This window comes from Atractosteus spatula, chromosome 9 (genome assembly GCF_055471065.1).
Source record: "Atractosteus spatula isolate fAtrSpa1 chromosome 9, fAtrSpa1.hap1, whole genome shotgun sequence".
Classification (NCBI taxonomy): Eukaryota; Metazoa; Chordata; class Actinopteri; order Semionotiformes; family Lepisosteidae; genus Atractosteus; species Atractosteus spatula.
Genome location: NC_142714.1, coordinates 22,284,237 through 22,309,829, shown reverse-complemented (window position 1 = coordinate 22,309,829; position 25,593 = coordinate 22,284,237). Strand labels below are relative to the sequence as shown.

At 39.6% G+C, this 25,593-nt stretch overlaps 1 protein-coding gene across 1 annotated transcript in view; it reads right to left on the bottom strand.

The window, feature by feature from the left end:
• LOC148828413 (calpain-3-like) overlaps nucleotides 1-25,593 on the bottom strand; it is a 46,992-nt gene that overhangs the window by 2,448 nt on the left and 18,951 nt on the right. Inside the window, exons 3-21 of the mRNA XM_088925573.1 lie at nucleotides 25,312-25,430; nucleotides 24,122-24,255; nucleotides 22,806-22,974; nucleotides 21,455-21,571; nucleotides 18,103-18,186; nucleotides 17,564-17,658; nucleotides 16,299-16,376; nucleotides 15,072-15,232; nucleotides 14,357-14,526; nucleotides 13,246-13,257; nucleotides 12,211-12,419; nucleotides 8,007-8,043; nucleotides 7,514-7,534; nucleotides 5,832-5,927; nucleotides 2,903-2,980; nucleotides 2,431-2,488; nucleotides 1,787-1,851; nucleotides 934-1,002; nucleotides 178-256 (exon numbers count right to left, since the gene is read on the bottom strand). Coding sequence (XP_088781699.1) covers nucleotides 178-256; nucleotides 934-1,002; nucleotides 1,787-1,851; nucleotides 2,431-2,488; nucleotides 2,903-2,980; nucleotides 5,832-5,927; nucleotides 7,514-7,534; nucleotides 8,007-8,043; nucleotides 12,211-12,419; nucleotides 13,246-13,257; nucleotides 14,357-14,526; nucleotides 15,072-15,232; nucleotides 16,299-16,376; nucleotides 17,564-17,658; nucleotides 18,103-18,186; nucleotides 21,455-21,571; nucleotides 22,806-22,974; nucleotides 24,122-24,255; nucleotides 25,312-25,430 — 1,851 coding nt within the window. The remainder of the gene's footprint in view (nucleotides 1-177; nucleotides 257-933; nucleotides 1,003-1,786; nucleotides 1,852-2,430; nucleotides 2,489-2,902; nucleotides 2,981-5,831; nucleotides 5,928-7,513; nucleotides 7,535-8,006; nucleotides 8,044-12,210; nucleotides 12,420-13,245; nucleotides 13,258-14,356; nucleotides 14,527-15,071; nucleotides 15,233-16,298; nucleotides 16,377-17,563; nucleotides 17,659-18,102; nucleotides 18,187-21,454; nucleotides 21,572-22,805; nucleotides 22,975-24,121; nucleotides 24,256-25,311; nucleotides 25,431-25,593) is intronic.

Sequence of the window (25,593 nt, the reverse complement as noted above, 5' to 3'; positions counted from 1 at the left end):
AAAATGTGGGAGCAAACAAATTTGGTGAACAACTGCAACATATTAACTATGTTTGCACCAGAGTTTATGTACAGTAAATACTATACATGCTTCATTGCGATTGCACTTTTGTAGCACACAACACAGTGCTCTCAGTAAACAGATACTAAGACATACGCAAGCCCCCTGTCCTCTCACCGGCATCATTTACAGCATTGCGCATCTCATAACTGTTGATAGTTCCAGAATGGTCAGCGTCATAGTGTTTAAAAATTCCCTGGAAGCAAAGGACAACATTCACATCATTAGCATTGACCTGTTTGACAGTGCAGGTTGGGATTTTCTCTTGATGGCAGACTTTTGGCTTGTTCTTATCTACCTAAGGACCATCTCAAAAGAAAAGTTATTCTTTTAACATGCAATAGTAATTTACAAACATGATGGTTGTAAATCCATAGTTGTATAACATTATCTGCAGGAGATACTTTGCAGATTTATTTAAAAAATATATACTTCCAAGTTCAGTTCAACTTCCAAATGACTATAAGTAGAAAAGCCAACATCACCCACACATCTATTTTCAGCCCATTGCAGGACTTAAATACAGATCCTGTTTAACCCAATCAACATGTCTGTGAACTATGGGAGGACAAAGGAACACCTTTTCAGAACCCACATGGTCACAAGAAGAACAATTCAACACAGGAACCTAATCCAAATCCCAATAGCTACAAGGTCACAGAATTAACTGTTGCACTACCCTATCACCCTGAAAGCCAAATTCTTAATTAAATAAATCAATGTTCCTGAACTTAATAAGTTGATCTACCAATCATACACCCATATGCAATACAATGGATTGGGCATTCCAGCTTTTGACTGCCCCCTCTGAAATGAACCTTGATGTGTTCATTAGTACTGTAGGTTAAATGCTAGAGCCAGAAGCGCTGTTACCTGCCATTGCTTGATCTTGTTCCAGAGGTGCTGGAACTCCTGCAGGTTTAGCCGGCCTGTACCATCAGTCTGTAGGGAACAGAGTTAGGACCAGTAACACTTTTCACTAATGGAGTCAGAGAGTTAGAGGCCTCAGGCTGAGCCCTGCTTATATGTAAAATTTGTATTGTACATTGTTATTCTGATTGGCATTCTTTAAACAACAAATTGGGCAAGGAAGATAAAACATCTGATCTTCTCTGAATATGTATAAATCCAGAAAGCATTATCCCTCTTTCCCAGCATTCAGATTCTTCTTTTCATTTAATTGTATTCCTTTCTCTCATTCCACCTCTTGATGGGTGGGTGATAGCCCTCCTGACCCACCTCTGGTTTCCTTAGCCAATCTGGTCAACTCCAATCCTGCATCTTAAATTGCATACCCACATCAGCTTGGACTGCCATGAGGCTGTCTAACAACCTCAACAGCTGGCTCATTTTCTCACTCTGGTTCCTTTTACACGATTAAGCAAAGACCGTGGTTGATTAATAACTGCTTTACGAGGCTGAATACCAGGCTGGTTGGTCACTGGAGAAATTGTGACATGCAATGTATACATATACAGTATAAGCAGATAGGGAAAAAAGTAGTGGCATTTTCACAGACCACCGTGGCCACAGACAGACCATGAAATATAATGAGAATTTTGGAGCCAATTATTTCATCAAGAAGACAGGAGAGAAAGTTCACATGAACCACATGCGAGAAAGCCACATGACCTCTGGAAACCAAGATCAGAAACTACATGTGTGGTGTGGTAACGTAATTATAAGCCCCTGAAAATGGTGGTGAATGCAGTGACGACAAGGATACATCCATGAGAGCAATCATACTCCTGCACGACTCCAGACTGAAGCCCTCTGTCTTCATCTCCTTGTCTGCAGAGAGAAAAAGTGATGTGCTCAAAACCAGGCTACTCCTGACTGACAATTCCATTGTAGAAAAAAATAACACAAAGTCTGTAGTGAAAAAGCACAAGATCCTCACATAACTTAAATAGCAGCCGTCAAATGAGTTTAATGGCCTCAGTGGCTTCACATTGCTTGTAACTTCTCGTATGTATTCCAATATTTGTTAAAATATACAGTATGTCTTCTAATGCTTTTATTGTGGCACAGCACTCTGGAAATATCATTTTGCAATGTTTGTAATTCTCTTTCCGGCCAGTTGGCAAGAAGTATTCACTCCACAGTTTGAAATGTTCCAAATTCTTTTGTGATGCCAAGATCCCTACGGATATTATCAACATGCATTTCTTCATTTCATACAGCAGAAAGTATTTGGACAAAAAAAGAAAAGTGAAGTACTGTAATTGCCCAAGATAATTAGTGATCAGCCCTCGTCCTGAACATCAACAGTCATAACACTGTAGTCTTTCTCTTATTAATGGCGTAATAGTTCCAAGCCTGAGAACAACAGCCTTTTAGAACTATGACATAAATTTAGAATGAACTTACGTTTTGCAACCACCCTGTTGAGCACATTCTTGAGCTCATTAGCTGTAATTTCCATATCCTTGAAAGAGAATGCAAATCAGGTCAGTTAATGCGTGTAAAAGGAGATAGAGTTCACAGCCCATAAACAAATAAAAAATGTGTTAACATATGCAATGCTTTACTAATACAATTCGTAGAGCAGAAAGCATTTCAGACAAATGAAATTAACCACAAGAGAATTAAATCAATCAATACTTTGTTTACATGGTAACATGGTACATGGCTAGAGCCATGTGAATTTAATTCACCTGAATTAAATTAATTAAAATGTCGGCACTTAAAAATAAAAAAAACACCCCCAAAGAGACAAGCAATTCATAGCTCAAACCTGCAACCAGAACATGTTGCACCATGAAAGCATTTGTATTTGTCAGGGGCTCAGTCCATCTTTGCCCAATTTCTGCAATTTGAGGACAGGCACTTCGGTACTCACGTCTCCGGCAATCTGCTGGAAGATGGTCCTGAACTGCCTGTCCTCCTCAGTCTCCTCTCCTGCTGAAGCAGGAGCTGGCTGTGGGGAAAAGGAAGCGGTGTCAGGGAGAGAGCATGCAGGATGAATGCATTATGATCTCAGTGCAGGAGACTGCTTGACAGCAACATGCAAAACATGCGAACATTTTTAGATTTTGTCCACGCCAACATCCTAAGAAAATGTTTAGTTCATCTGACAATATGTAACAGCCATACGCATTAAAGTTTCATGGTGCCTTATAGCCGAGTTCAGTTGTGATATCAGGAAATATGTTGGAATTTTATAAAGCTCCTTATTTTGACGCCTTAATTCACAAATTGTGCGCACAGAGTGAGTAACGTGCATGACTTTCAGCGCCCTCAATCATTGCTACATTCAGTTTGAAAATTCTCCGTAGCCAAGGAGTTACGGACATACATGCAGTACGTCTGTTTGCTTTTCTATGAGGGAAATCAAATAAAGTGGGTGACCAAAGGAGATAGATTCTGTGCCAAGCATTGCTATAATTAATGATGAAATGTTTTCTGCTAGTCAACATGGACTTTTCAGGTTGTGTGGTAGTGTTTTTATTAAAACGAAACAGGCTTATGGTCTCAAAAACTCGAAGTCTGTTATACTAACTTTTGAAGGATAGAGGTTTTAAGGAGTAAAATTAATAAAGACTTGCTTGCACAAAGCATCGATAAAATAAACCATATGTGTTGTGAGTTACCTCATTGGAATTTTCATGTATTGTATATTTTATTACTTTTAGGAAAAGTGACAGTAATAGCAAACTTGTGGTAAATCCATCATGTATATTGATGTTATATTCTATAAGTGGCTTAATAGAAAATCTGCCCAAGAAAAATCAATGCTTTAACACCTGACCTACACATTACCTGGAACAAGGGATGGCCTTTTTAAAGTGACAGAGTTACTGTCCAATTAGCGTTCTAACACAAGAGGAATTAAAAATGCCTGATGATTCAAAGTTTTTTCAGGATCATTTTAGTGAAAAGACCATTACAGTACATTATCAAATCAAAATAGAAGCAGTGCTTAACTACTGTTGAATATCATTGTTTTCTATAGGGAAGGAAAACAGTGCTAATAAACACTTTGGAAGAGAAGATTTATAAATATGGTCTAGTGGTAGAACAGAAGCCTTAGCCTCCCTTCAGCTGCTACAGTTGAACAGACTTCACATTTCAGGAAATCCCAGCAAAACCACCCTATTTAACAGAAGAGATGGGTGATACAGATCTCTTCTGGTAGATGCTGGACACAACCTATGTGTTTTTTCTTATATGCAACAAAAAAAAAAACACAACAGAAATGACCAGTTACACATGATAATCTCTTTGTCCTGCAACTATGTTGTTTCTTTCGGTGAAAATTCACTTAATAAAAAGGTGTCATTTGCAAAATCGGGTCGAAAACTGAAATAAAAGACGATAACAAAAGCCCGCTTTTCCTTAACAGTAATTTTGCATTCACAAAAAACTGGGGCACATAAAAAGCTATTCCGTCTCTTGTTGGTCTTCAAATTTAAGACTATGAATGCAATTCTATAGAGAGGATTCTAACTTCTTTGGCACAGGCCTTGCCTGCTGTAATGATCCTGCAAATTCATTCAGAAATTTGCTCCTGCAGATGCATACAACATACTTTCCCTGTGCACCACTCACAATATTAAGATTTGCAGGACATTGTGATCTCATCTCGACACTCGTTACTGTACCACAAATTCAGCCGTGCTTCACTCATGCACCCTCATATAGCACTGTATCCTGCTGTGATTTCTTTTCTGTGCCCCACCATGCCATGCTTTGCAGTCAACTTTGCGTTGTTTTCCAGCTCTGACATGCTACAGTATGTCATGGTGCTTTGATTTAATATCATAGAGCTTTATTCATGCACTACCACTACAATGTTTACCCATGCCTCTCCAGGTTTTTCTTCATTCCAAACGGACATACTGTAGCAACACCTATGCCAGGTTTTAAAAGCTGCCTATTGTATTATCAAGTTATGCAATATCCAGCACCTGGTGCTAGCTTCATGCAAGAGCCCAGGTTTTTAACACTACTAAGTCGTCATGTTGTGAACTTCACCCAGATACACAACTTGTGAACAAAAGAATTCAGGACAATTCTAAACGCATTTGATCAATCTCATACTGTGCACCTAACACGAACTGTGATAGTTATTGAAAGTCTTCTGAGAAAGTTGTCAGAAAGATTGAAGAGTGCTTTATATTTAATTTATCTTCAGTATAGTCATTTTAGATATTGTGTATTGCATTAACCAAACAGTGTTACTATCACAGTATGGTGTATTTACAGTACATAGAGAGGCTCTTAATTCGTCTAGTGTATTGTAGGACCCTCAGCTTGCCTTCCTTGCCGAACACATGCATGTGCTCCAGAAGCAAATCAAAGCCAAGGAACAGTCACAGATTCCTGTATTGGAGCACTCAGAGTCTGTTGCTTTATCCTCATTCCCAAGACCATGCCAGCTGGGTAAATGATGCTGAACTGTGCCTCAGAACCAAACCTGCGATTGTGCATTGCTTAGAAATAATCCTATTCATTAAATATTTCAATCTCTCCTTTCTGCCACTGTTACATCCTAATGTCTGATTTTAGATTTACACCCCACAATGTATCCCAATGGCATTAGTGCAATTGCAGTAAAGAAAAAGTAAAGCACCTTCAGATGTCAAGACTCTGGTAACCTCTGACCTTTGTCTGCACATTGGGGAATCACATGCTTCTTTCTGTGTCCAAGATATGTGACTCAAGGCATGGTTTGGTTCTAGGCTGACAGTAAATCTGTGTCACAGGGGGAGCAGAGACAATGAAGATCTCACAAAGCTCTCCCCCTTCCCCTGTCAGGAAAAAAAAACCTTCTTTTTATCCTTTTTTTCCTCTTCTTCATGCACGTAGCTCTCGGGCTCTATTTCCTTATTGGCATTAGCTCTATCAGAAACAAAGATGATGGGCTGGGGAGGAATAGGACAGGGATGGGTTATTTGGAGTTCAGAGAACATGACGGTGACTTTTGGCACAAAACAACTTCCAGACACACAGGCACATCTACTGATTTGTGTTTTTTAAACCACTGCTTCAGTGCATTCTGGGTGCACAGCTTTTGATTTAATCTGTTTACTCTTCAACATAAGGAGTGCATTTTGATATGTAAGGAAGCATGCACAAAAAGCATTAAGGGCTGTAATACTTTTTAAAAAATCCCAACATTGTACAGTTGAACGGTCTACTTATTCTCAGAACATGTTCCAGAGTTACTGTTATTTCACTCTATACAAATTCTGTACAACACAAATCACTGATTGGACTTGGACATGACTAAAGCACATAATTAAAGGCACACACACCCACTGATTTGAGCTCTAAACACTCTGAGATGAGCTTCACATTACGGGTCACTGTTTTGTATTTACACTATTCAGACATGCTTGTTCTTTCGTTAAAATACACTCAAGGTCCTCACTTATTGTTAGCATAGCCTGATAGGGTAGTTCTTCAGACATTACAGTACTTTAATATGGGTTTGGACATCGTGATAAAAATAAAAAACTTTGTAATTGCTCTCTTTTTAATTGCCACAGTTCAAAAACAAGGACTTTGGATCTGAGAGTGTGTGTGAACATATGAAGTATTGGAGTATGAAGTACTGTATGTTATAAGCATTTCATTGCACTTGTACACCTACCAAGAGCAAAGAAAATAGCATTTGCTGTGGTTTTGATGATTCACAGTAAATAAAACTGATTCCAGCCAGATTTTTGCTCCAGTGCAAAAGACTATTTTGAATGAACTTCTAAAATTCCCATTTTGTATTTTTCACATGAGTATAGATTATTTTGCAATGACACAAGATTACAATAGGACAGCTTTGTGGTAAGGTTTACATTCCTTGCTTTCTATTTAAGGATTGCATTCAGAATGCATTTAATGATGTAACATGTTTTTGAATATTTCTGATATATAAAGGTGGTGAACACCTAAGGTCTACAAAGAAACTGGTAAACATCTCTTGCCATTATGCTAATAATGCTTTATTGCCATGTGATACAGCAATATGCCAACAGATGGCAGCATTAGCCTGCATTGATGAGGCTCTGCATTCAGTCTGGAGCACATGTGGCCTTAGCCATTTGACATAATGGAATCACTGTGTGTGACCTTACGCTTCTGGGAAGGGTACTTACTGCTCTGGCAGTAACTCATCAACACCTAATGTGTCTACAGTATGGCAATTCCTGGGCAGGAGGCAGTATAACTTGTACTGCTCTTGATAAATGAAGCCACAAAAGCAGTCAGAACCCCAGGTGGAACTGAATTTGTGTGTTGAGTGGAAGCATTTTTTTTTCAGCAGGCATTTACAAATGATCAAACATTAGATGAACCACTCAAATTACTTAGAAGGCTGAAATATGGAGGTGCTTGTAAATGCTGCTTGAATTGAATATAATAGGCTCATATTGGTTGATTTGCCACTTTGATTGATTTCTAAGACATCTCAAGTGCACACACCAGACCACACTTTGCATGCTAGTACACATACCTTCAGCTTTTTCTTGGGTGTCTAAGGGACACCAGAAAAAAAAGAGAGAACAAAGCCAATGATTACTACTGTATTTGCAATCATCTTGGGGCATAGAGCTAGGGCTTATGTACTAGTTATTATTTTCAAACAAGTTTCTCCTGAGAAAAAGAACACAGGATTATTTTCATGACCTGCTCTGTGGACATTGTCCTTTTTCAAAAGAGAGCTCTACCCCTGTCTCGCTATGAATGGCATGCAGGGCACATGAATAAACACCTCTGCCAAAGAAATCACTCAAAAAAAAAAGAGTCCAACCTCCCAAATATATACTGTATACAGTAATGTCACATTCTACTCTATCTCACACCATCAATCTGTTTCCCGAATTTAAAGAGTTGCACTGTGCTGGACAAAAGCAAACAAACAAAAAAAAAAGAGGCTGTGAGGACAATATTTCCGCTCTGTCCTGAAAAAGAGCAGAAGAGAGTACTGGAGTAAGGGAAGTACTCACCACTGGATGGTCGGCTTCAATCCTGTTTTCGATCTCCCTGAGTAAAAAGTAGTAAACAGCAGTCAGCACCATGGCACTTGAATATTCAGAACCATTAGTCAAAGCAGGCCGAACCGGGCCAGGGCCACGCTGTCACTCTCAACATCCTAAACCTTCCATCTCCCTGAGCTGCAGTTTCCACAGTCCCAGCCCCATCTATTCCAGTGTCCAGTGTTTTAACTGATTGAACCTTTAGATGTTCTCATTGCCAATTTCATTGTTACTAGTGAATTGCAAATGACCTAGTACCCTCAGGGGGGCAGGGTGGTACCTTGGAGCGCTGGGGCCCTGGTTTCAATTACTGGGGTTCTCTGTCTGTGGAGTTTGCATGTTCCCTCTGTTTTTTTTCCCAAAAAGTAAGTCCAAAAATAGGTTAATTTGCTACATAATTAGCTACTGGGAAAAATGGCCCAGGTGTGAACATGTGTGTGTGTCTGCCCTGTGATGGACTGGTCTCTTGTCTGGGGTGTACTCTGTCTTGTACCCATTGCTTGCTAGGATAGGCTCCGGCTCTCCTGTGACCCTGTATAAAGCAGTTAGAAAATGTATGTATGGATGGACAGTATCCCCAGTAAACAAAACACAACACATTTCAGTGACAACAGTCGACTCATAATAATACCCCCCACCTCCGTCATCACCTCACAAAATTCCTAATAACAGGTACGTTCATTGGGCACATTGTCCTGCAGGTAACAACACGGGTGGGACAGGCCCGTGGATAAGATACTGATCAGTTACTGCATGATTCTCTCAGTTTGTTTTTTAACATTATTGTGAGCTCTTTTCTCTAAATAGGAGCTGTCAGAAGTACAAGACAGGTGAAAAGCTGACCCTGATGGGAGGCAGGTGTGTAAAGAGTTAAAACGGTTTAACAAAGCATGGAATACCCTTTCTCCCAATGAGACTCTCTATTAAAATGAAGGGCCTGATAGGGTAACTGTCTGCTTATTTTGCGATGTATTTACAGTGCCTTGAAAGGTACTTACCTGTTCTGTGCTTTTTACACATGCTAAAACTGTTGAAGACAAGCACATTTTTTAGGAAATTAAAAATTGGGAGTTTTAGATGACAAGTCACAGGAAGTAAGTGAAGCTTGGAGGACAGGCATGGACCGCAAGGAGTTTGGCATGTCAGGTCCTGTTTGAGGTCCAGAAGGAATCTGAGCCAGGGGAGTTAATACTGGAACAAAATGTTTACCACTGCATGCCCGAATCTGAAGTCACTTGTCCTAAAAAAGATTCCATAACGGCTTCGAACTGGGATCGTTTTCTTCCAACTCTACAAATTAAATTCTTGTTAATATTGTTTGTCCTTGTTATCTCCCCAGATACCCACCCAAAACAATAGTTTGGGAACCAAACCATGATTGAAACAAGTTTGTATCCCCACAATGAGGGGATTCTTTAACAGTCTCACCAACCTACACATAGCTTTGCCTAAATACAGCCCAACAAATAACCATCTTGCATTTTTTAAGGTAAAAAACATACTATTTTATCAACTCTAATCTTCCTCATCTGGGACTTTTAAGTATGAGTTTTAGTGAATTTTTTATGGCTTTGTGAAAAGACCAAAGCATGATTTCTGTGTGATAAGCCTGTTCAGGACATCTTTTGGTACAGTGTCACTTCAATCAAATAGATACAGATGCAATATTTTAAAACACACCTTTTAGAAGGTATGAATGACTTGATGTATGCTTAAAAAACACCTCAAACCAAAAATGAATGACAGAAAAGGCTTTGACCCAATCACAAAGAACCATTCCTGACAAACACAGCAATGGTACTGTTGGAAAGGCAAAGGAAAGCTATTAAGCTAAAAAAAACTTTTACACCACCAATATTTAGAATCTTGCCTTGTCTATCAATGATCTGTTCTGAAAAGAAAACAGATACTGTAGCTATCAATAAAAAGGAAGCAGAAATAATTTTAGCTATAGAAAGATTTTCTACTTGGCATTTGTAGCTCTGTGAAGTTGCTCCCTTACAACTTTTGTACAACCCTCATAATAAAAATACTAACTACTTATTAAACATACTCAAGGTGTTAAATGTGACAGAAAGAGTTGACAAAGCAAAAGAAAAATCCATAATGACACCCTTATTTGAGACAAAGCTCTTCAGGACAAAATGGGACAAAACATTTTTGCACTGGGGTGGGGGCAGGATTTTGCATATGACAATAATCATAGCAGAAATCTCAGAAGTGGCCAAGACTGCATTTGACTGACCACTATTATGTTAAAATTCAAGATATTTTAGTTAGCTTATTATATTTTATCATGTGAAGGACATTAAGTTGGAGTTGAAAACCCTGTGCAGTCAGATAACTCATAACAGCTTAGTGAAAGATGTAGGGACTTCAGGTGAAATTAAATCTAAAACTTTCTAAAATCAGTTTTGCACCAAAGGGGAAATGCCTTAAAATAAAAAGAACACAAAATTTGCATGATGAAGAGTGTGTTATGGTTGACATCCCTCCCCTAGAGGGCGCTCCATTTTACTCCTGTCAATAGTTCCCTGTGATAGTTTGTATGTGTTCCAGGTGTGCCTTGTTGTGTCTCCCCCTATTTATTCTTATCTCCTCCAGGGCTCAGGGCTCAACATTAGGATGTCACCAGGTCCGCCTAGCACCAGGATACCCTATGTCCGTCTCCTGAGGGCATAGGCCTCATCCCTGACACCTCCCGTGTTCTGAGCCCGGGGTCTGGAGGACCTTGTCCCGTTATCCCGGGATCTCCATGTTGGTTGTCTGTTCGTGTTTTCCCCATTCCCAGGGACTTTAACCTTGTCATGTCTCATGATGGATCTTTTGCTAATGGACTCTTGGACTGTGCCCTGACCCTCCTTCGGACCTGCTCGGATTTGGATGCCATTCTTTGTCTCCCCTGCTCACTGTCTCATGGACTGTCACTATTATTTTGTGCACCATTAAACCGCTGTGTGTTTTCCCGTACCACGCCTCCTGTTTCCTCCAGCTCTTATCACATCGCATAGGGTCTACTACAAAACCTGACATGGACTGCAGACCCTGTCCGTAACAGAGTGGTGGCATCCTTCCATTTTCTATCCTCTTTATTCAATTGAGAGTTGCAGGGGAGCTGGAGTCTATCCCAGCAAGGAATAGGCGCAAGACAAGATACACCCTGGATGGGATGTCAGTCCATTGCAGGGCACACACTCACACTGGGGTCAATTTTACAGATGAATATTAACCTACTGTTATGTCTTTGGACTGCGGGAGGAAACCATACAAACATAGGGGGAATATACAAACTCCACACCGATAGCACCCCAGGAATTGAACCCAGGGCACCTGTGTTACAAGGCAACAATGATAATCGCTGTACCACTGTGCCACCCATGGTGGATCCAATTGGTCTTAATTGTGAATTAAGAATTAAAATGCTACACAGAACATGCCTTAAAGATTTTACCAACAAAAGGTCCTTCAAATATCTGAGGGTACAACAGCTCACTTTTGAACAGTTAGAATATTTAAGTTTTCACTTTTTGACACACTGCAATTTGAGTAGCACTGCAATAAATAAAGCCAGAATATTGTACAGAAATACAGGCACTGCTAAAATTCTCTCTACATCTAAAATTTTTTGCCCTTGCTGAAACTTCTGAAGAAAAAATATTTCCATATTTTCCATGATCTATAATTTTTTTGGACAGATGTATTTTTCAATCTTGACCTTTTAAGATTTCAAGTCAATTACCTTATCTACAGTAAGTGCTTTCTGTGACTCTGTAAAGGTCTGTCTGAGGTCTTAATTTCCAGCTGGTTCTGAGTCATCTGAGTGCACAAAAAAATCATGAAGTTTTCAAAAATAGCTTTTCCATGATTCTGTTATTCAAAGCTTCCTGGTTTTCACAAACCAGTCAACAGGGTTTGTCACATCAACATGATAGATATGGTAACAGTTGCAGCCAGGGGAACATACAGTAGCTCTGTGTTTGAACACCACTCTGTCCGCGGCCTCTAACTGTAGCATTGTTTTGCTGCTAAAAGGGAACCAGACATGGGTGATTATAAAATTGTCCCATTGTGCCCCTCCTTCCCCTAAATGGCTAGATTCCTGCGTAGCAGTGACCCCTACACCCTGCGCCTCTCCCCCTCCACACCCTGCCAGGGAGCAGGGGGGGCCACTCACTCTGAGGTGCTCCTCTTCTCAGAGAAGACGCGGAGGATGAACTCTCCCTCCTGGTGGGGCTCGTAGGTCGAGGGGACAATCACGTACTCGCCCGGGCAGAGGCGGAAGCGCTGGGACACCTCGCGCAGGTTGATGTAGGACTTGCAGCGGGCTTTGGAGGCGTTGTACAGGAAGAAGTCCTTGGACATGTGCTGCTTGTTGCCGTGCATCTGCAAGAGGAGGAAGGAGGAGCGGTGGAGAGAGCAGCAGCCAGGGAGGAAGAACGAAGCCGCTGCCGTGTTAAAGACTCAGACCAAAAAAGCTGTCCAGGAGCGACGTCAAAAGAGACTTTTGGGTCTAGACACGGGCTTATTTTTTTCAATTGTTTAAAAGTATTAAAACTTACTCCTGGAAATCAAAGGCAGAACCAACTATGATATGATGTGAGCTATGCAGGCATTGATGATTTTAAAAAAGGGGATTTTAAATGAAAATGCTAATGTATGATTTTTGGAGAAGTGATGGAAATAACAGGCAAAACAATTGAACATGATTCTATTCTGACACAATGGTTGATGTTTTGCCAGTGAGGTAGCTTTAGTGATAAATTTGTATGAATTGTATCAAAAACCATGGTACAGCAATGAAGCAAAAAATTGTGAAAATGGGCCTTTGTTGCAATTTTTTGAATGCTGTTTCTGTCCTGTTTTTGGCTGGGTTAGAATTTTATTTATTCTTATTCATTCAAATCCTTCTCCTGGAATGCAGAGAAACCCCTATCTCTGTTTTCATTAAAAAAATGTAAGGGTGAATTACAGTACATCCTTTAAATCCACAAAAATAGGATACAGAAAATATTCAGCTGAGACTTGAGGGGAGAGGGGAGAGGGAGAAGGATTAAATCGCTGTGCGTGGAATTTAGTTGACTAAAGTCAGTCTGCACAGCAAACCAGCACCTATATTATCCTGCATTATTCTGCCAGCAGTAGAGCATTATTCTGCCAGCAGTAGAGCTAGTACTCTTCTAGTACTCTTCTCCTCTTCACACTGTCATACCTCCTTTGGCACCTGAGGAAGAACAAGTGGAGAAAACAAACAACTTCAGGACAGGTCACCAAGAAACTATTTTACACTGTTATCCCTCCTATTCTACATGAAATATGTAGCTTCTTTTCCAGAGCTAATTTTTCTTCTGTATTTCCACACGCACATCGCTTTTGCATCTTTAGATGTCCACAAATACTTTAGATGGGAGGCAAATTTTACTCTGGAGCAAAAAGATTACTTTTCCTGCTCAGATGACCAGTGTGGCACTAAATTGTTTCAGTGTCAGTGATCAGTGATCAAACAGGATAAAAAACAAGTAAGAAACTGTAGAGAGAAGGTGCATGTAACTGTGGAAATAGTTTTCTTCACTGGTGTCAGTAAAGAAAACTGTGTAATGAAGTTCTGTTAGATGTAATCTTTTCTATTTTTGTTTTCAGATAAAACTATAGTGATGTCTGCAATGTGAGAAATAATTACTTTTCAGAATATTGTTCTCTGCTTTACCAACTCTTCCACTTTATGTTTTTCATAACTTTATCCCTTGGTCTACAGTATACAGTACATAGATCTTTAAATCCTATTCCCCACCCTAACAGCATTATTAGCCATACAAACCTAACTGTAAATATTAGTTCATTACAACTCCAACCCTAGCCTTAATTCTAAAATTATAACTATCCCAAAATCCTTATTCATCTGAAAACCAGACCCTAATGCCAATCCTAGTCCCAGGTATAATCAGCTCTTAGGTGTATTTTTAATAAACAGCACAGGATGTGTCAGAAGGCAGTTTGTACAATATGTGGATTTTATGTAAACAATAAGAATTTAAATGAAATACAGAATAAGGCACTGAAGATGTTTACAGTGGTGTTTGTAGTTTCTGTCTGTAGAAGATCCTGAAACACTTGCCACTGATACCGACAGGGTTTGTGAGCAGTGATACTGTGACAGAGTATGTAGCAGCTATGTGTGTGTCTGTGTTTGCACTGGCTGCCTGCCTGTGTCTTCATCAGTGTCTGCCTGTCTGCAGTAATACAGACAGCACGCATGGGGCAATATGTGTATGAGCTTGCAGGGCTATGTGTGGTATGTAGGTTATGTACATGAAAGTCTAAACCTCATAGATGGCGAAGCCAATGGTGAACAGGTTGGCACCCATCTTGCGCTCTTTCCTGCGGTTCTTCTGCATAAGTGCCACCACGAAGGTGCAGGCCACCTCATTGTCGTCGGGGTCATCATCCTCCTCCATAAGCCGCAGACGGTACTGTGGGTTTGTCCAGAATGTGTCTGCGGGGGGGGGGGGCATATTGTTAAAGGATCGGCTTTGTTATAGAATCATGGTATGTTGGGAATTGTTGTACTGTATTGATCTCCAGTACTTTCACATTGCCTTCCTATGGTTTTGTCAAGTGTTTTCTGTACATTACTATAGCTGACCATGTAAATACTATGATTGATCACAAGAAACTGTTTACTTTTTCAATATATAGTTAGCAATGGTTTTGCCCCTTCTGCATCCACCACTTTGAATTAGATAACTGCTCTTCAGCTTCATCTACAAAATCCTCACACTGCTGACCGCTGAAGACAAGCAACATATACTTCTACGAGTTTATTAACAAGCCATCTGCCATTTTCCACCCACCTTACCACTAAGGCTCTCCTCAGTACTGCTAGTTAGTGACATTGCCCAGATTTAAATCAGAGTTTCCAGGGTCATGTTGCACTCTCTGAGCAAAGAACTTCTTAAGCAGACGTACGGTATGTTTTTCAGTTCTAACTGTTAGAGGATTTGAATCCATGATTGAGTCAAATGCTTTGATGCAGCCTACCTGCGTAGTTGCGACAGCCTCCAGCAGAGCAGCCCCTCACCCAGCGCCCCTCGTTCACTGACACAGTCCACTTGTGGAGTTTATCGTCCTCCAGGGCGTCAGGAGTCAGGTTGCAGATCTCAATCTTGGTGAAGTTCTTTTTGAAGTCCTCAAATGACATCCTGGGTACAAGAGTAGAACAACATAATTCTGCATGACATTACAATAACACAGCGTGTTTTTAGGAAGTAGAAATGTATTTTATTGTGATCATTTTTTTAGACAAAGCACTACAAGGCAGTGAACGTCTGGATACTCAATGAAGAACATTAACATCAATGTGCAGCTGCCTCTGAACACCTTTCTCCATTCAATGTAAATAATCCATTGATTTAATAATCTTCATATAGCAAGCTAATGCTGCACACACATTGACCCCTTAAGTGCACTACAGTATATTGTGATGAAAATGATTTTCCAGACCAAAAAACTACTTTCAAGGTATTGCTTGTTTGTTTCAAAAATCTTTTCTAAACTGTGGAACACACTTAGAACTACAACCATGGTCAACTATTATTAATATATTAAATAGCATAATTTATATATCTTTTCTTCTGCTTATTTAAATTTTGCTCTATAGAGACCAATTTTTAATTTAAAATGTTATTTAAAATGTGCAACTATCTCAATTGCTGTCCACCTTTAACCTATGCCAATGACCACTGTAACGATGTACAGACCCAAAACATCTAGATTCATGAGACACATACTGTAATTGTCAAGTGCCTACTGGACTATCAGACAACTACACTGACAACCAGCTGAGAGCAAATCCTGCAAAAAATACCAGAGTGTTGAAAACAAGGAACTGACAGGGAGCAGGACAATAACAGGACCAGCATACTGTACACTCCACAGATATGCTAACCTGAATTAGCATTTAGTAAGCTGCAATTTTCACAATCAACAGGTATAGAATACATTCCTGTGAAATCTCAAGCAACACTTCCTTTTCAGAAATGAATGAATTATGTTATGTTTAATGAACTGAATTCAAAATGTGAGTAAACTCAGTTCCACCATCCATGGTAATGGTGGAAAAGCATCATTGTTTTTTGGTGTTAAATCATTCAAACTTCTGCTTCAAAATGTAAGTCTTTGCCAAATTAGCAGGGGCTATTAAAACAAATGGGAATTCTGATAAAAAACAGAACTCTGTTTGTGAGAGCTTTCTGAAAGCCATCTTACCAGAACTCTCCGTCCTCCACACTCTGATGTTGTAGTTTGTCCTTCTCTGACTTTGAGATTGTGACCCATTCCTTGGAGCTACACAGTCATTGTGAGTCAGTCAGCAGGAAATAAAGATATTGTGGGGAAAAAAGAAAATATTCATATTATCAATGTTCTAATGAAAGTCCAGGTAGCTAAAGAAAAGTAAATGTCTGGTTTATCAGTGATTTTATTTCTTTTGTTGTTGTTTAAGGTAATACACTATAAGAGCTTATAAAAGTTAAAAAACAGATGTTTGCTGTAGCATTACACAGTTACACCTGTTGTGTTATACAGTATAACGAACAGTATATGAGGAAACCAACTCTTTTGATCCTGATGCAAATACCAATAGGCTTCCCCACTGCTACCTGAGTGCAAAACCTCACAGATGTTGGGGATTCCTTGTGCTTTTGACCTCTGTTTTTCATCAGTTGTGATCATCTATTGTCAGACAGCCACTTACTCTAAGAAAGTGTTTTTTTCCCTCCCACAAGTACATCATCCTATATTAAAACAGTCCCCTTCCCTAAAAAAGTTGGAATATCCACAGGAGAAGTATCTGCCTTTTCGATCTACTTTTAGTCCTGTGTGATCCAGAAAACCAAGAGATCAGATGCTTATGTCAGGGAACCGATAGGTAGAATAGGAGGTCCTTATGTGTAACCGTGAATCCTGCAGAATGTGGAGTAGCACAGGGACAATATCCAAAACATGTAATCCAGGGGAAAGGTCGATTGGAGAAGCAATGAGTCCGGTAACAAGGGAAATCCAAGAAAGACAATCCAAAAAACAAAATCCAAAGAGCGTGGTCAAAAAAGGCAGGAACTAAGATTAGAAACTGGGAGATCAGTCAAGAAGGTTGAAACACGAACAAAAGAATACCACAGGAGGCTTCTCGATAGTGAGTATGGGTTGGTGTGTGAGGGAACTTAAAATACTGAAGGGAAAGGCACGTGGTTGGATAATTGGGACAGGAGTGAGAATTTGTGGAATCTGGTGCATGTGAGAATGTGATGGGTTCAGTTTAGGAATGAGATTGTGAAACAGTGGGTTTGGGAATGTAACAGCGTTTGCGAGGGAGAGTGCAGTGTGTGACAGCTTACATGTTATTGTCTCCTCCATATTGTGCTTGGCATTCTATTGGGATTTGTCTTAATTTCATTACGTTCTTCTTAAAATCACAGGTCTCTGTAGAAACAAGCCATTGATGCAACAATAGGGAATGGGGTTCGGCCACTCACTTGTCACTCCAGGGTCCATTCCACTCCACCTGGCCCCATGGATTACGGAGCCTCACCAGTCTCACCTTGCCCTCCTTCTGTTGGGCCAGCTTCGCCTGGAGACATATGGGAATAATTGTGGAAAATACGGATATCACTTTATCGCTTGAGTGTCAGTCACCTCATCTTAGTAACACAGAAAGCCCATTGTCAGAACAGTCTGATTTTAAAGAAACTTTTTTCTATATATCAATTGCCTTAATAAATTATACATACAGTTGCACCTTGAAATTACTGTTTTCTTTCCTTCTACTGATATACCAGTCGATATATATACCATATAGATTTATCAGTGAAGGTGTTTTGTGTTTTTATTAGAAACATTGCTCAGATTATGATGTTAGCATCGGGAAAAAAGCCATTTAAAAGCAGGAGAAAGAGCTGACATCCCCAAGATTTGGGGAAGAGGAAAGGGCACCCAGTTTCCTCATGTCTGACGTAGTGGTTGGTCAAAGTGCCCTTATGTAAGGCACTTTGCCATAGGTCAAATGCATCCTCACCTCCTCTACTGCTGTCACAGAATAAGCATGACCCTTTACTAATCCAGTGACAGTACGAGTCTCAAAGCGAACAGGAACCAGTGACTGTAAAAGAGAGACAAAGAGGGAGAAAAATAGTAGATGGTAGAAAAGCAGACAAAGGGACAGTGAACCACTGTTCATTATTTCATGAGTGAGACTTAAAGCATTTACAGTATATAACTGGTCTTCCATCTCTTGCTCTTAACGAAGCAGAATTTGAATTCCTTATCTGCACTTAACCTGCAACAGCAGAGATTTTGTCCCTTGACGCGAGATAAACTTGTCAAGACTTATCTAGAGCAGGGCTTTTCAAACTGTGTGCCACAGAAAGGTCTCAAGTGTGTGTAAAAAGGAATTATATTTAAAAAGTGCGAATCGGGAGCTATGTGTAGCTCCTTCTGGCTCTGAGCCAAATATGGAATATCTGTTCATCGAAACAAGATCACACTGTACACGAAATTCAAGTCAGAAAAGTGAAGTTAAATATTTCTCATTGAAATTGTAGCCTATGTTTCAATTTGAAATAAACTGTTTAAAGTGTGATTTAAAAAAATTTGGGAAGCAATGATCCAGAGCTTGAATGAAAACATGAAGGCTCCACAGTACACATATTCTGTATTTTTAAACTATGAACTATTTATACAGTACTAAAATCCCTCAATGTCTAAACACATTGCTGAAAACAGAGTGTTCTCAGTCAGAGCCAATACTTACATATCTCTGGCACATCTCCTAGTAAATATTCTGCACCAAAAAGCCTCAAATACACTGCCAAAATGCCAGGTCTTTGGCCCTAGGAACTTGAACAATCTTGAGCATGTTGCAGAGTGATGTTCACATAACCATCTTACACCATGACACCAGATACAGCCTGAGTTTGGAATGCAATACATAACCAGCTGAAGTCAGACTTGGAACTATCAACAGCGATTTTTGATAGATGGTTAATGAAAGATTTTCAGAAAGCATGCAACAGGGCCAGTAAAGCTCAATTTAAAGAAATACAAAAAGAGTCTTTGGCACTTTGGCACTGGAAAATCTACCACACATTATAACAGGGTTCTCAGGGTATGGAATCAAGCAAGTTTTTTGTGTCTCCTTAAGATCTAAAGAGCCATTTAACTGGGAGGAATGTTAATTAGATCTAATTAGGGATAACCAGCACTGGTTCATCCCATCTCCACAGTCTTCAGCTGGTGATTATTTCAAGAGAAAATACTAAAAACCTGCTGGATTCTAGACTCCAAGGTCCAGAGCTTTGAACCCCTAAATGATACCATCATGCTAAGACTATACTAAACAGACAGCACAGTTTTAGATTAAATCAAACCTTCAGCCCATCCAGCAATCCCAAATTACATACCCAGTACTTGTTCCCTCCACTTCAGAGATATTCAAGGTGAGAAATCCACAACAGGATGGTGGTATGAAGATTAAGATTCAAACTGGGCCTTGAACTTCATCGATGCTTCTGCTTTACATACTGCATGATCTTCTTGTCTGTATTTTGAGTAAGTCTAACCTTTTGCTTTAAAGGGTTTTCCATTACCTATAAGACTTGTATAAACCCATACCCTGCTCTGTATATTAACAATGGTCTTATTCAGCTTTATCACTCAAGCTATGGAATTGTACAGGTTCCAGATATGTAAAAAGTTAATGGCGAAAGCATTCCATATGCACTCTTCTGTCTTAAGAGACCGGCATTCCTCATGCAGTCCAAACCATTGCATGCATATTTTATATGAATGGCATGAGAGGCTGTTCAAGTGGAGTTAATTGAATAAATAAGCCATGCAGAGAAGATTTATGTAGTACACAAAAAACTTCTGCTCTGTGAAATCAATATTTTTGCTAATTTTGAATTGAATGGTCTCTCATATACATAGTGCTGAAGAAACTCTCGAATCCCTTATGAAAAAATCCCATCTTGAAAATATATTACACCCATGTGTTGAAAATGTCAGTGTATACTGGAATATGTTAATATTTATTATATTATTAATGTTAATATAAATTTTAATATATATAATATTAATATTAATAAATGGCTGCAAAGTACTACACCATATACTTGCATAATCCTGAATATAATTTGATATTTATGATATTTGTAAACAATTTACAATGAATGTGTAGCATTGCATACATGGTACAAATAATTTTATGAAGAAGATAGATTACACATGTAAATGTTTCAAATCTGTGACTCAGGACCTACAATACAGTTCTGACAACTGTAGTTTTTTGTGTCCTTCTCTGTTTCTAGTAAGGGGTTCTGCTTGCTGAGGTTCTTATAAGGACTGATAATGGTTATATGCATGCAGCTTTTTGTTTAAAATAGATATGGAAAATAGTCATTCCAGGAAAAGTTCCATACATTGTTAAATTTAGATTTGTATCTCGGTACAGCCTCTGACTGAAAGCGAAAGTCACTTTACCTCTCTGCACTCGGCAAAATCGTGGCTCCAGTTATATATAGGCAACCGTCATAGTTTTAAAATGAGCAAAAGGCATTTACAGTATGTGCTTTATAATGTTTTAGCATCTGTCTGGACCTGAATTTCAGTAAATAAAAACTAAAGATTATGATCAAGAACAGCAGTTATGGCAGTTTTGAAAATGTCTGACATTTATAAAAACCTACTTTGCCATTTTGGCTGTACATGCAATATATATTCTACAACATGGTCTATCTAAGATACAGTATGGGTCTATCTACTGTAATTCATTGCCATTGTATCTGATTTTTGTAATGCATAATTAGAATATACTGGATTCTTTGTAATGTTTTTTAAACATATCCATAATATATACTGTATAAAATGTTTCAGAGGGATATCCATTTTAGAATGTATTAGTGTTTCCAAGGGTGGCATGGTGGAGCAGTGTTTAGCTCTGCTGCCTCACAGCGCTGAGGACCTGTGTCCAATTCTGGACCTGGGGTGCTATCTGTGTGGAATTTGTATGTTCTGCTCAATGTGTGTGTGTGTTTCCTCCAGGTGTTACAGTTCCCTTTTCCAGTCCGAAGAAATACTGTACTGGTGGATTAATTGGCTTCAGGGAAAACTGGCCCTGGTGTGACTGTGTGAGCATCTGTGATTGTATCTGGCGTCCCATACAGGATGTACCCTGCCTTGAGCCCGCTGCTTGCTGGGTCAGGCTCCAGCTGCCCTGCAACCCTGAATTGGAAAATGGGTATATGTTTTTTTTCATAAGGGATTGTTAACTTCTCTTTTTACTGGGAACGTTTGATTTAGTTTCTAAGAAGCACTGCAGCCACAGAACTGTCTACAGCCATGCCAGGTGGAGTGCCGTTGTCGATACCAACCCCTGCTGGCGGCTCCCCAGGCTTGCTCTTATCAGCCTCTGTCTGGCTGATCATCCGGTCAATGAGTGTGCCAAGAGCGTTTGGAGCTGGGACACCTGGGGTTATCCCCATTGTGTCCTTTCAGAGTGAAGACAGAGAGGTCAGAAAGTGAGAGATGCAGTGGGTGAGACACAGAGAGACATAGAGGGACACAGAGAAAGACACACACAGTAAAAGACAGACTCAGTGGCTAAAGCCTGGGCATAGAAACAGGCTGACCTGGCTGTCCAGAGAGGACAGGCTCAGTAACCACAGCGAGAAAGAAGAAACAGAGATGGAGATACACTTTCAACTGCACCTAAAGAGAAATACTCTAGGATTAGACTTACACTCCTCTCTAAAATAATAAATTGAATCTGAAAATTTCCACACCTGCCAGAATCAGAACAGCTTCCACTCCTACCATGAGAGGAAACTCAGCTCAGTATGTGATCTCCTGTCACAGACTGAGAAACAGAGAGAACTTGCTTTTGTTGTAATTGTCTTGATAAGTGGTGTTGCTTTGGCAAAACATGAATTCATCAGTCATGTCAACAGCGTTTGTTAAATTTGAATTGAGAGATACACAATGAGAGATGTTTGAAGAGACAGAGAGAGGCACAGGGACAGACAAGGAGAAAGCATGAGGACAAGTGAGACTCAGGTGCATCTGAAGTCTGGACAACAGAGGTAGATTAAGAAGGAGAGCAAGAGAACATGGAAAGGAAAGATTCATAGAAGAAAAAGAAATGGGCGCAAAAACAGGATAAGAAAACATTTTGTGTGTGCCTTTCTTCCAAATGCAAGTAAGCATTTCAGATATAACATGCCTTAATAATAATAATAATAATAATAATAATAATAAATCTTTAACTCATGTTACTCAAAATGTCATTTTCTAACTTTTTGCTATTTATATGATTAAAAAATAATTGTATCCACTCCATATGACTTATTCAATTAAAACATTTTCATTTTTTTTTCATTTCAGTAATCACACATTAATTCTCCTGCAGTTACAGACTCTGGCTAAGACAAAGCTCAAGAGGAAATTAGGGCACCAATCTCCATTTCACAAAGACGGTGACTGGTGACTTGAATGGGAATTGGCATTTGGGTGTTTTAACATCTATTTTTAAATTCCCACTTGAAGCCAAGTGGCATCCTGGCTTCTGTGTGGAATCCTAGCTGGTCAGCTCCAATTCTCAAAGAAGTGACAGTCTAACTAGGCTAGTCGATAGGATAATCAAATTGATCATTTGCTTGTTTGGATCGATTATTGGAAAAAAGAGTGCAGTGCAGAAAGATTGCAGGAGGAGGACTGAGGACTCACATCAATAGAGCAGCCCATCAAAGAGCCTCTCTCCAGGGCCTTGCTCATGATCTTGAAGAGCTCCTTGGGGGCCTCCTTCATCTCGAAGAACTCCGTCACCCCCCCTGTGAAGTCCTCCATTGCCTCTGTGGTGTTCCCTCCCTTGAGGGCCTCATAGGATCCATGAAGCCTGCAGGGGGCAGCAGAGAGAGGGCAGAGGTATGGAACAGACCATGATGAAACCCGCTATTCTGGCACTGGTGCTCAGATATGTCCATGGTAAGCAAGTGCAACAATAAAGCAGTAAGATCAACTTTTATTTATTGTCATGTTTTGTAAATAGTATTGGTAGATAACAGACTACGAGTGAGTGATACTTGTAATCAAGTTGGAATTAGTTGTTTTATCCCATTTTAATATCTTACTAGCAGTCACTTTGAACAATCTAAGGTTATTAACAACATTTATACTGAAAATACTTCTTATACTACCTCATACTCCCTAAATCTTCCACATTATGTGTACAGATAATAGTAATCACTTGACATCAGGTATAAAATTGGTTTACCAATCTGGCAAGTGACTAAAAAAACATGGCCCCAAATCTTTTAATTATCAAGCACTAATTAAGTCAGGGAAAAGGGACCAAGTTAACTACAGTATGTGTTGAATTCATGCATTCATTATCAGGAACCTGCTCATGTTGGTGAGGAGTGTGTCAAGCTGGTGTGTGGTCTGGAAAACTCAGAGAAAGCACAGCCAAGACTGGAATCGAACCCAGGACCCTGGAGCTGTGAGGTACTGGGTGGCCCTGGAAGTTCTATAGCTCTCTATGGAACAGGGGTGTCAAACTCAATTCTTGGGGGGCCTACAGTTTTCTAGGTTTCCAAGCAATCAGTTACATAGTTGTTCTAAACATTTAATTAAAAATTAATTGTAATAATAATCTAACCAGACAATTGAGGTAATTGTATCTGTAGGTAACTTTATAGTGATGTCAATACTTCGAGTAAACAACAGCAGGAGACATTAAGAAAATCTTATATGTTGAAGAAAATCATTAGCTTAATTGTGCAAATGACTACTCAGGATAAATAAAAACACAGAGGACTCTGGGTCCCAGGAACTGACTTTGACACCCTGCAACAGAAACAAAGAAACAAAGGTATATATGCCCTTAATAATGTAGTTTTCTTCTTTCCATTTCTAGTATTGGTCTTGGCCATAGAGATATTATTGGTGTACTCACTACAGCACTACGGCACACTTGACTGGGACAGTTTATTGCCATTTTGTGTTTCACTCAGTAGAGATACACTTTGCTCTATCATTCCTACTTGGCGTAAGCCTTCTCCAGTAGAGCGCTCCAGAATTCATTGCGCTCGGCTGACTTGGTGAACACCAGCTGGTTGTTGAAAGTGGGGATTCGGTCGTCAACAACAACATCTACCCAGTCGCCATAGCGCCAGAACTGCAAAACAGAGAGAGTTTTTTTCATGAACAATTGCTTATTATTTAATAACACACCACAAACAGGGTACACTACAAACATCGAAGGCAGACATATTTAAAGTGTCTACAAAATACTGTAGGATTTAGCCCTGACTGTGATCTGGGAACCCCATCAGCTTGGCATTCACTATCTACTGTACACTCTTGAATCGATTAATCAATGAATCAAGTATTACACACTAGGTAATGCTTTTTAAAAAAATCTTATTATCCAAATGGATTTTTCATCGTCACTGACAAAAAATGAAATTCTGATCTCACTATTAAGTTCCTTTCCAATTCAAAGAAAGGAACAATGTTATGATCTGATCCTCAAGGAAATATTTCCAATCCTGCGGTGAACACAACCGCAACCTGAAGATCTGGCTTCTACCAGATGTTAATTAATCCTGACATGGTGGTATTGGTGTTAACTAACATCAACGTATAATAACAATTGGGTCATTTTTTTTTGTTCTATAGACATTGGGTCCTAACAGTCTGTATATAATGCAAATGAACACAGTAATGTAAAGCATATCTGTAAAGTATAGTATAGCTGTAAGTTCACATTACTGATACAAAGCTAAGAATACAAACTATTCTTAAAGCAAACAAGAGATTTTCTGAGACTTAACGACCTAACATTACCATCCCTACTTATTTATAGTTAATCATTTTCAAGTATCTGCAAGATTGCAAAAGAACAAGTCATTGAATGAAGCTAAAACTGTTTAAAACTTACAGAAACATCACAAAACATTTGATTTTGCAGTTTCAGTAGGTACCCTTGACAATCATTTTATTAATTTGCTTTAATACCAAAATGAGAGGCAGTACTGCAACACTGTTTCACTGTGTCTATGATATAATGGTATCCTGTAGATGTCACACACAAAAAAGCTGTTTTTGAGTCTATTCATAAGTCACAGTATGACAAACACAAAGGACTGATGCTCAAAGCCTTACAGGGATCCCGCCTTCAAGAATGAGGACTACTGTTACCTTTGTGGCAAGCTAGCTCAAGGATCCTCACCTGGAAGTGAAAGATGCCGGCGTAGTTCTCGGTGAAGCTCTGATCAGGAGGGATGACCCGGTACAGTAGCTTCTCATTCAGAGTCAGGCAGGCTATGGCAGCCAACAGCCAACAGTCCCCTGCAATCAAAAGAGTCAGCCAGGGTCATCAGTGGAGCATCTACATGAACTTCTACTCGGTCAAGCACTACTGGGAAACACTGAGAACTTCCAGGTGTCAATTGAAAGCAGGTCTTGGGTCGGGTGAATGGTACATTCTTAGGACTAAGGCCACAGAGCGGGG